The following is a 10141-nucleotide window of genomic DNA, read 5'->3' as shown; positions in this document are numbered from 1 at the left end:
TTTGGTTACAACGATAACTCTTTTCCACCTGATCATTCCATACGATACCTCACGGACTACCGCTTTAGTCTACCTCGCCTTAGTACGGACCGAGCCTAGAGAAGTATAGCCTAACCCCGTGTAACAGAGGTGCTTCAAACAAGACCAAGATGACATACAAGGATTGCGCCACGCGAAGGTTCTATTCTAGGCGGTTGTCCCGGCCGTGTAACATCTGCTTTCGCAATCAGGCAGGTCAAAAATAACTATACGAATCCGTCGGTGTAAACAACTCAGCTCAGCGCAGGGAATAAACCGATATTACTCGCCGCACCGCCCTCCCTCGACCCTTGCTCAGCAGCGCTGTGATCTCACTTGGATGAACCCAAGCCATCCAAACCATTGTAGCGAACATGAGCACAGCGTCGAACACGTAAAGGAAGACCTCGTGGGATATGAGATACCCGTCGTTACCCTGTGCATACTCAATGAGTCGGAAGATGCATCGCACGAGAATAAGTAAGCTGGCTACGTAGAGTGCATACAGCTGTCTTTCCCATGGCAACGACTGGGAATATACTTTTGACGTCGGCTGTTGGACCATACGGGCATGGAAGATGACGCCGGTGACGATGAAGAAGCCGAAAAAGAGAAGCTGCACTACTAGGCCGGCAATAATAATCTTCTCTCCGGTATGCACAGCTTCAATGGTGCCACTTGCCATTATACCCCCACCTAGTGTCCATGCGTCAGTCTTCGCTGTCGATTTAGACCCTGGAGATTGGAAAAATACGTACCGGCTCCCTGCATCATGAATGAGATTACATCCCCCGTTACGAATGACTTTGTGAGCCATTTCTTGGGTATGAGTGAATGTGACTCGCCGTCTGTCACCAAGATGATGCGGCCGAGCATCATGTAGATGCTTGCCGCGAATAGGGCGGGCGCAACCAGAAGGAGGATAGTCGAGAGTGAGTAGACAGCGACGGACCAATTGGGCGACTCTTGGGCGGAAATGGCTCTCTGTAAAACACACACGTCAGTTTTGTCGTCCTTTTTAGGCCACAATTTCTCGCACGTACCCCGATATACCCGATAACCTCGACTGCAACAAATTATTAGTCAATCTCTTCACGGCGAACGCAAAAAATGGGTGTAGCTTACAAACGCCGCCAATAACGAAAGGGATGAAGATCCAAGTCCGGGTTCGCATCATTTGATAAAAGTGCAATGCTGTGATGAGGAAGAATAGGATAATAAAGATGACGGCAGCTGCCATCGAAGGATTGTAGCGGTAAAGCTTGAAATCGACGGTCTCTTCTGCCATGATGATATCGCTAATTGAAGATAATACGAAGAGGAGTGGGTGTTGAAGGTGTAGAAACGTGCAGTAAAGCAAAGCGAACAACGTTTTTTGGAAGTCTATAATTCAAAGTACCTAATCAACCTGTCCTATTTGTAACGTTGGGACCAGATTATCTACACACGTTCCGCAGGCTGAGCCATCTAGTACAGTATTCCACGGTGCGTATGCGTATTATATGATACGCCCAGGTGCAATTTCTGCTAGAGTTGCGAAACCGCAGTACATCGTCCGGGTAATTCTGGGCGACCTAGCGATAAGGTTCGGGCTGAAGACCGGGCTAAGGATAGTCGCTACATTAGCGGGCCCACTGCGCATGGGGCGTATGCGTATGCGTATCGCCCCACTTGGTACGAAGTACGCAGCGGGTCTTCCCGATGTCATCAGACTTGTGCTTTAGTGTGGTTCATAGATGGGATGGCTTTTCGAGGAGACTTTAGGATAAATCTTTGTTGCGTAGGTTTAAGGTATGTGCAGGTACGACTGGAAGATTATGTCCTGAGGCAATATCTAATCGTTTCAACCATAAGAATGATATTCATAGTGTGCACCGTTGCTTTCCGGACTCCCTTGCTGCTAGTTGTACTTATACATTGGCACACAGTATGATTATCAAAGCTTTCTGTGTGATCTAGTTGTATTTCTACGTCGTACCGTCTTGGAAAATACTGTGATATATCTACACATAGTTGGAAGTGACTCTGATGAGGAATGGTAGAGAGGATCCGCCTGTTACAAGCAACAAAAGGAACTCCACCCTTGATGAAGGAGTCGGGGCTGAACGCCAACCGACGACCACGTCAGAAGGTAATAATCACCGCGGGGCGATAATCACGTGACTAGCTTCACGCCAAGCAAGAACGACCCCACTATTATGTAAGGACAGGTCCGCACGTAACCAGACATCTTTAGGTCTTTAGAAGATACAAGAATTAGTATATAAGGACAGTGAAGATAAGTATAGATTGCAATAGGTATAAAGGATAAACAGATTTTATTATTACACTTATTATAGTTAACTTAAATAGTTTATCTCTTACACAGATTGTTAACTAGTTATTCTATCGCTTATAGAATTAGTATTGTTTATCCTTTAGTTACAACGATAACTCTTTTCCACCTAATCATTCCATACATTACCTCACGGACTACCGCTTTAGTCTACCTCGCCTTAGTACGGACCGAGCTTAGAGAAGTATAGCCTAACCCCGTGTAACACCGCCATCTAAGGGACATTGTCTGACGTTGTTACGACGTGATGTCTGAGACAACGTGATACAACATGGTCTAGCTAGCATTCGTCGACAAACTCCTCTAGAGCACTATGAGTCGCATAGAAAGCTCCCTTTGGTTTGTAGTTCTCATCAAACATGAGGGGCTTTGCGCCTGGCACCCAAGTGTAAGCATGCTTATCAGTAAAGCCCCAGAAGTTGATATCGGTAATTCCTGCCTCCAAAGCCTCCTTAATGACGGCACCATAGATCTGAGTCTCGAGTGTTTTATTGAGTGTGTGCACGTCCATTTCAGCGATCTCGACTTGCAGCCCGAGCGCTTTGTAGAAACGAACCATGTCGGTTATCACGCCGGGTACCGGAGCCACTTCGGTGATGTGCATCTGCAGGGCAACTCCATCGATTGGAACGCCGTCTGCAACGAGTCCAGAAACCAGATCTTGGAGCTCTTGACGCTTGCCGGGAAGCACTTCTACTTGGTTTTCGTTGATGTATAACTTGGCTCCAGGGGACGCAGCCCGTGCGATGCGGAAAGCTTCGTTGATGTAGCCTGGACCAAGTTTTCTGGAGAAGTCATTCTCATTCAAGCCTCCACCCATAGTTTTGAGAGCCTCAGTGACCACGTCCCATCGGTCGATTTGTCCTTCGTACCGATGCATGATAGCTTCGAAATGAGTCGTCATCGCGGCACGCAACGCTTTGGGATTGGTGATGTTGACTACAAAGTCGGGATTGCAGCAGCTCGAGATGAGTCCGTGCCCTTTGACCAACATGTCATGTTCGTTGGCGAAGTCAACGAGACGGTCGATAGGATCCCAGTTGTAATGGCCTGGTGAAGGGTTGATGAAAGACCATTTCATCTCATTCTCAGGATGCAAGCTGTTGAATTGCTCAGCGAGGATAGCTGCGAAGATAGGATCTTCAAGGTATGTCGGGTTGATAGCTCCAGATCCAATCGTGATGTTCTTCTTATACGCCTCTTCTCTCAGCGATGTAGTGCCGGTGCTGGGGATTGCGATGCTAGCTTTGACGGCGGTAAGGAGTAACAGAGTGGTTGTCATGGTACCAAGAACTTTGAAGTTTGTGCCGAAAGCCATCTTGCCAGGTTCGCGTCGTTCGTATTGTTCGCGCTGCTTGTTTTTCGGTGCTATGTGCCTACTGTATGGGAAGGTTTGGTCGATTTATATATGAATGAAACACGAGTCTTGCCATGCTGCAGCCATGACATGGCTGATCCGCTGGAGTATTTTGAAGTCGGAGAATAGTACTATACTCGTCGACGGCACTTGCCAGATCACGATAGTGTGTACCTAGGAGGACATAGCGTACCTAGAATGGCGACAGTTGCGACCTTCCCAAGGTCGTGCGTGGTGTTGCATAGCCACTGAGCAACTGTAGACTCTGTATGGGGCTAATCCTATGTGTTAGGTCTACCGACCTAAGCTAAGGTAGGATGAGCCCCATATATACCCGGCATTTGCCATTCTTGGCATCACGTGACAGCAACGTTGGCCGAGCTGTGCAGCTAGTACATGGTCAACCATACTAGCAAGCTTGGTAGCTTTTCATCGGCAACCAAAATTGACTTTGGCAAGCTGGCGCTGATTGGCTGAAACCGGGATAGTGGCGGCGGTCACTGCTCGGTGACGCAACACACCCCTGCAAAAGCTGTGCTCAGCTCCAGACAATGCCAGTGCACATGCCTTCTAAACAAATACGCATACGCAGACGCATAACACCCTTTAGTGCTTTCTTTAGAAACCGTCTGATATGTCTCGTCACTCTTTTCGGCAGGCCATCCACTATCATTACTTCTTACTTACACCCTGAATATTCCTCATCGACACCATGGAACCGGAAAAAAGGCTTTCAAATTTCGCCGAGCTACCCGGTGATATACCGATAGATCACACGTCGAAAGGCCATGAAAGTACAGAGATGAATCGTGATCGAAAGGCTATAAGTCGAAAGCCTATAAATCGCAGCAGTTACCAGGAATCTTCTTCGATCAACGCATCAGCGGACGCACCCGATGATGGAAAGCTCAAGACCGGCAGTAAGACTCACAATTCCTCGATTCAGCTGATTTGAAACTCATGTTTTCTAGGCGATGGGCGCATCAACATCGATCTGAATTCGAAAGCTGTGAGGACGCTTTCGCTTCTCTACGGTGATGCTCTTAACGACATACCGGAAGATGCGCCACCAGAGTATTCAGGATTCCCGGTTGGGCCGGATCGCTATAAGTCGTGGCCTGTTAAGCTAAACATTGTCATCCAAGTTGTAGGCAGTCGAGGAGATGTGCAGCCTTTCATCGCGCTTGGTGACGAGCTTCGGCGGTATGGCCACCGAGTGAGGCTAGCGACCCATGACATGTTCCAAAATCTCGTGCGAGGCTCCGGTTCTGGACTAGAATTCTATCCGATCGGCGGTAATCCTTCAGAATTGATGGCTTACATGGTCAAAAACCCTGGACTGATTCCTAGTCTCGAGAGCGTGCGGGCTGGTGAGATCAAGAAGAAACAGTTGATGGTCAGGGAGATGTTGGAAGGGTTCTGGAGGTCATGCATCGCACCAGACATGATGAGCCATGAGCCATTCGTGGCAGATGCTATCATTGCCAACCCGCCAAGCTTTGCGCATGTCCACTGCGCACAAGCTCTTGGAATTCCTGTTCACATGATGTTCACTATGCCATGGACAAGTACGCGAGCATTTCCACACCCGCTAGCGAACCTGAAAAACGCCGAAGGAAAACAAAGCGCTGCAAATTATCTATCATATGGAGTTGTCGATTGGCTAACATGGCAAGGGTAAGTTGTTCATCCAAAGTGGACATAGCATTCCTCGTTGCACAGTCTAGACGATACTGACCTGGAATCTAGACTTGGTGACGTTATCAACCAATGGCGTCAGACGCTGGACTTGGAGGAGGTGGGAATGTTCGATGGCCCTAGTCTTGCGAACACACTGAGCATCCCCATGACTTACTGCTGGTCTCCGGCTCTTGTACCAAAACCCTTTGACTGGCCGGGCCACATAGACGTCTGCGGTTTCTTCTTCCGGGATCCTCCTCGGTATGAGCCACCAGCTGAGATTCGATCCTTCATTGAGAGTGGACCGCCACCCGTCTACATAGGCTTCGGCAGCATCGTTCTTGACGACCCTCAAAGAATTACCGCAGTCATATTGGAGGCTGTAAGAGCGAACGGATTTCGTGCGATCGTGTCCAAGGGATGGTCGAAGTTGGGAGATCACGGAGAGTCTCATGAAGATATAATCTTCATTGGTGATTGTCCACACGAGTGGTTGTTTCAACATGTGGCCGCAGTGGTACATCATGGTGGCGCTGGGACGACTGCATGTGGTTTGCTGAACGGCAAGCCCACGACTATCGTGCCATTCTTCGGAGAGTAAGTCAGAAAGTCCACTCCGTTGAGTCGGCAGATATGCTAATAATTCGATAGTCAGCCATTTTGGGGCCAGATGGTAGCTGCTGCTGGTGCTGGTCCGATGCCTATTCCTCAGCGGGACATAACTGCCGAAAGCCTGTCTCAAGCGATCAGATTTTGTTTGTCACCTGAAGCAGCGAGCGCGGCTGCAGTCATTGCACAGAAGATGCAATCCGAGAGAGGCGTCGAAGCTGCAGTTATGTCTTTCCATCGGAATCTCCCCATCAGAGACATGTCTTGCGATGTACTACCACACCTTCCAGCAACTTTCGGTTTTCACAAAAAAGGGCAAAAATGGAAGCTTTCTTCCTTGGTGACAGAAGTTATGGCACGAAAACTTCCTAAAGATGCCAAAAACCTAAAATTGTACGCCTCGCTCTTATCTTTTCGTGCTTGATTAGCATTTTCTGCATCCGATCGCTAATTAGTATACAGATACGAGAGCAAACCCATTACCATAGAGCCTCGTCGATGGGATCCCATCTCAGGTGGGGCGTCCGCAGTGCTTGCTACTTCGGTCGATCTTGCGACATGCGTTACAGGAGTTTTCACGAAACCAATAACGGAGTATCGAGACGATCGCGATCGACGCGCCTACGAAGAATCAAAGCTAGAAGCTTCGACAGCGTCCAATACCGGTACCAACCATATCGACCAATCGGCACCAATGTCTGACAGCGCAAGTGCTGAGACATCAGCAAACAGTGTTGTTCCGAAACGTAAAGCTATCTCAGCAGGTCAACTAGCAGGCGCGTCCGGAGCGAGCATTGGCATGTTTGCTCCAAAAGCCCTAAAGGGTATGATGGTCGACATTCCTCTCGCGATTACCGATGGACTCAAGAATGTGCCTCGACTCTACGGCGAAACGCCTCGTGACCACGGACCTGTGACAGGTTTCACGAGTGGCGCAGCTGTTGCAGGCAAGACCTTCGCGTGGGGCTTCATGGAAGGTGTCAGTGACATTGTTGTAAAGCCGTACCAAGGTGCTCGAGAGGAAGGCTTTACAGGCGCTGCAAAAGGCGTGGGCAAAGGAATGTCTAGCATGGTCACAAAGACCGGTGCTGGCATGTTCGGTCTCCTTGGGTATACAAGCCAAGGCATCGCGAAAAGTTTGAGATCGACAGTCCACATGAAGACCAGAAAAATCATTGCTGAAGCGAGACATGCAGAGGGAAGGTGGTTAGTCGAGAACGACAAACATAACACGGAAGAGGCTGAGAAGATCATCATGCGTTTGCTAGCACGGAAAGGGGATAAGTGATGAGAATGGGACATGGGATTAGCGGGAGAGCGTCTTTCTGAAGGCGATGGGAACAATTCAACGCAGATGTTGGAGCGACTATATCGCTACCTACAGAGTGTTGAGAATTAGGTGGTTGCGCCAGCTGTTAGTGCAGAAAAGAATCGACGACTGCTTAATGGAGGTCGGCAGAGCATGGAAAGTCCAATATATCAGGTGTTCGACGTAGCTACTCTAGACTAAAGTGCTAGAGATCTAAGTCTTTGGTCCGGGTGGAAAATTTCGCGGAAAGAGAACCACGGTTCAACATCGGGAAGGAAAGTCTTGAACCACACCACGAGAGTTCTTGCCTACTCAAACCTACTTCTCCCTGCCACTTATAGCACTGCATCACTCAAGCACGCTCACATACAAACACGAATGCGCACGCACACACACATACACACACACACACGCGCACACACATACTGATACGTACGCTTCGCACACGTTCCACTATGACATCTTCGCAACAGCCGCCTCAGCCTTCGTGAGACCCTCAAAATCCCGCGACATATCAGCGATTAGGGGTACCCGTACCAGATTTACTTCGAGTGCGAGAGCTAACATCCGTTAATCTAAGAATACCCCTTCCTACTACAAAACAGCATATCAAGAGCTATATTGATACAAAAAGGGGATTCAGAAGACTACAATGCTATTCGTCTTGACGAGTCTTCTTATTGAAAGGCAATGTCGGCTGTAAGCATTGTAGACGTGCTCTCCGTTAACCACCGACGGGTTGACCAGCGCAAAAAAGATGACAGCCACTTTCGCATCCCACCTACTATAGCAACATGAAACTTCTCGTTGAATCGCAAAACTAGCCACTTTGAACGACCTCGATGCAGCGAAAGATGCGTCTGTGAAGATCTGGGAGGCTTCCGACTGATGAGAAGGAGCCATGTTGTGTATTGTTATTGGTGCCTTCCACGCCCACTAGCGTGACATCTATAAAGTCAGAACCGTCCGTAGCACCCGTCCATCACTTCTGCACTCCAACACCGACTACACAAATCTTTCGAGCCTCCAACACATTATCACCACAAACTTCGCCACAGCCAAGAAGGCATGGGAAGATTACATGCGGCCATGCGACCGACTCCCCGAGGAAGCCGATCCGAATACAAGATGTGATCTGGCTACGAAAGCCTTGGGCAAGAGCAACGGAAAGCTCTTGGCCGATAAAAGGCCTGAATGGAACGACGAGCTACCAAGGTGGCTCTGGGACCAAGGCGTCGGCCTATGCACTGCGTTCGCGATCGCAGCAAACCAGTCGTCGAAGATCGAGGCGACATACAATGAATACAAGGGCAAACATAGAAATGCCACCAAGACCGACATCGCGAACAACTCTGCGCCCATGTTCTCCGGACTGCACCGAGCCTGGAGGCTACAAGAGCCCGCGACCCCCGGATTTGTCCCCATTTGCTATATTGTCTTTGGCGGGGGTAGTCTGCAACAGAAGGAGACTTACCACAATGTCGTCTCCCAACACTTGAAGACACTCCAATCATCTGAAGGAGAGATGAGAGACCGCGTTGTCTCTCAGGTTTTGGAGATATTCGCGCAGGCGCTGCAACTTTGGGAAAACCCGATGTTGTCAATTCGTGTAGAACTTCTCGACGATGGCAAGGTGCTTCGCGCGTGGCCGAGTTCTAGATATGAGATAGACTACGTAACACTGTAATCCACACGCCAACTTCATCCCGTTTTCACTAACGACCATTGACGTGACACTGATGTAAGATCGCCGGTGATATTGCCAGGTGGTCTTACGCTGCAAAACTTCGGCGTCGGGTTTCCTTCCCGAAATAGAGAAAGGGCACCAGCCACCTTCACTACCCCCTTGTCGTAGGTGTGGCACACCTGCTCAGCATAAAACTCTGCTACTCCCCTGCACATAACTTTTGACTCCTCTTCCACAATTGCTCAATCTCGCCGACTGTTCATGACTCCAGTATGTTGAACCGGAGAAGCACCGAATCCGGCTTTGCGTCTCACGTGATGCAGACACAGGATGAGATGTGAGCAAAACCAACCTTTTGCGAACCAGTGGAAGTCATGAATCTGACAAGCCATCCCAGCTCTCGGTGCAATACCATGAACTCACCACTCCTACGTCTTCCAGCTGAAATCCGCAACATGATTTGGACCTTCGCCCTGGACCGTGGCCAAGACATTGAGTTGCTTCGTCACTCTGAACTTCGCTTTCCACACACGCTCCAAAATTATCTGAGTCTCCTCTTCGTCTGCCGGCAGATCCACGCAGAGACAGCTCTTCTTCCCTATGAGCTCAAGACCTTCAGTATGCTTAGCCCTGGTAGAAGCTATCTCGTCAGGTTTCTCGAGCGGAGGACCGTCGTGCAGAGGGAGGTAATGGCGGGTGTGAAGTGGTCGTGGTATGGGTCTGCGCCGGAGATGCACTCTGCGGTAGAGTGGTTAAGGATGAGTAGGGTTCGCAAGGATAGTTGGTGAATGGCTAGCGGATGTACTCGGAAAAGAGCTGCATTGTCTTCGTTGCGAATCAGGTAGAAGGTTGTCGCCTCTAGGCCGACAAGGAAGGCGTGAAGTGGTCGTTGTTAACTTGGTGTCGTGGTCATGCGCATTACCTCCAACATTGCCTAGTTAGGCAGCGCAGTTCTCCCAGCCTTCGAGGTTAGCAGCATACCATCTATCTTTGATTGGGCTCACAGAGCTTTCGAGCGAGTTGTGTTCGGCGATGGGGTATGATATGGTAGTCATCCAAGTTTTTGGTAGATTGAATGTAAATATTCTCAGTCTGCTAATGTCAAAAGCACTTGGTCTTTCAAAAAGTTGGTATACTTCAAGTCTA

At 49.2% G+C, this 10141-nt stretch overlaps 4 protein-coding genes across 4 annotated transcripts; 2 read left to right on the top strand and 2 right to left on the bottom strand.

Annotated features, from left to right (window-relative positions):
• Window positions 1-277: 277 nt before the first annotated feature.
• J4E82_009877 (uncharacterized protein) lies at window positions 278-1306 on the bottom strand (the record flags this gene model as incomplete). The annotated part of the gene is made up of 4 exons (XM_051736098.1): window positions 278-714; window positions 777-1002; window positions 1062-1084; window positions 1144-1306. 4 exons carry the CDS (start codon window positions 1304-1306, stop codon window positions 278-280), a joined length of 849 nt encoding a protein of 282 aa, XP_051584172.1.
• Window positions 1307-2633: 1327 nt separating this feature from the next.
• J4E82_009876 (uncharacterized protein) lies at window positions 2634-3671 on the bottom strand (the record flags this gene model as incomplete). The annotated part of the gene is made up of 1 exon (XM_051736097.1): window positions 2634-3671. One exon carries the CDS (start codon window positions 3669-3671, stop codon window positions 2634-2636), a length of 1038 nt encoding a protein of 345 aa, XP_051584171.1.
• A 751-nt stretch (window positions 3672-4422) lies between these two features.
• J4E82_009875 (uncharacterized protein) lies at window positions 4423-8995 on the top strand (the record flags this gene model as incomplete). Its single annotated transcript, XM_051736096.1, has 6 exons — window positions 4423-4630; window positions 4682-5387; window positions 5460-5987; window positions 6042-6392; window positions 6462-7283; window positions 8269-8995. 6 exons carry the CDS (start codon window positions 4423-4425, stop codon window positions 8993-8995), a joined length of 3342 nt encoding a protein of 1113 aa, XP_051584170.1.
• A 272-nt stretch (window positions 8996-9267) lies between these two features.
• Window positions 9268-9783, top strand: J4E82_009874 (uncharacterized protein; the record flags this gene model as incomplete). The annotated part of the gene is made up of 2 exons (XM_051736095.1): window positions 9268-9332; window positions 9393-9783. The coding sequence occupies 2 exons, from the start codon at window positions 9268-9270 to the stop codon at window positions 9781-9783; spliced, it is 456 nt and encodes a 151-aa protein (XP_051584169.1).
• Between the last annotated feature and the right edge of the window lie 358 nt (window positions 9784-10141).

The sequence above is a fragment of the Alternaria postmessia genome, assembly GCF_024291825.1.
Source record: "Alternaria postmessia strain BMP 2775 chromosome Unknown scaffold_103, whole genome shotgun sequence".
In the NCBI taxonomy this organism is placed as follows: domain Eukaryota; kingdom Fungi; phylum Ascomycota; class Dothideomycetes; order Pleosporales; family Pleosporaceae; genus Alternaria; species Alternaria postmessia.
This window is presented reverse-complemented; position numbering and strand designations above follow the sequence as displayed.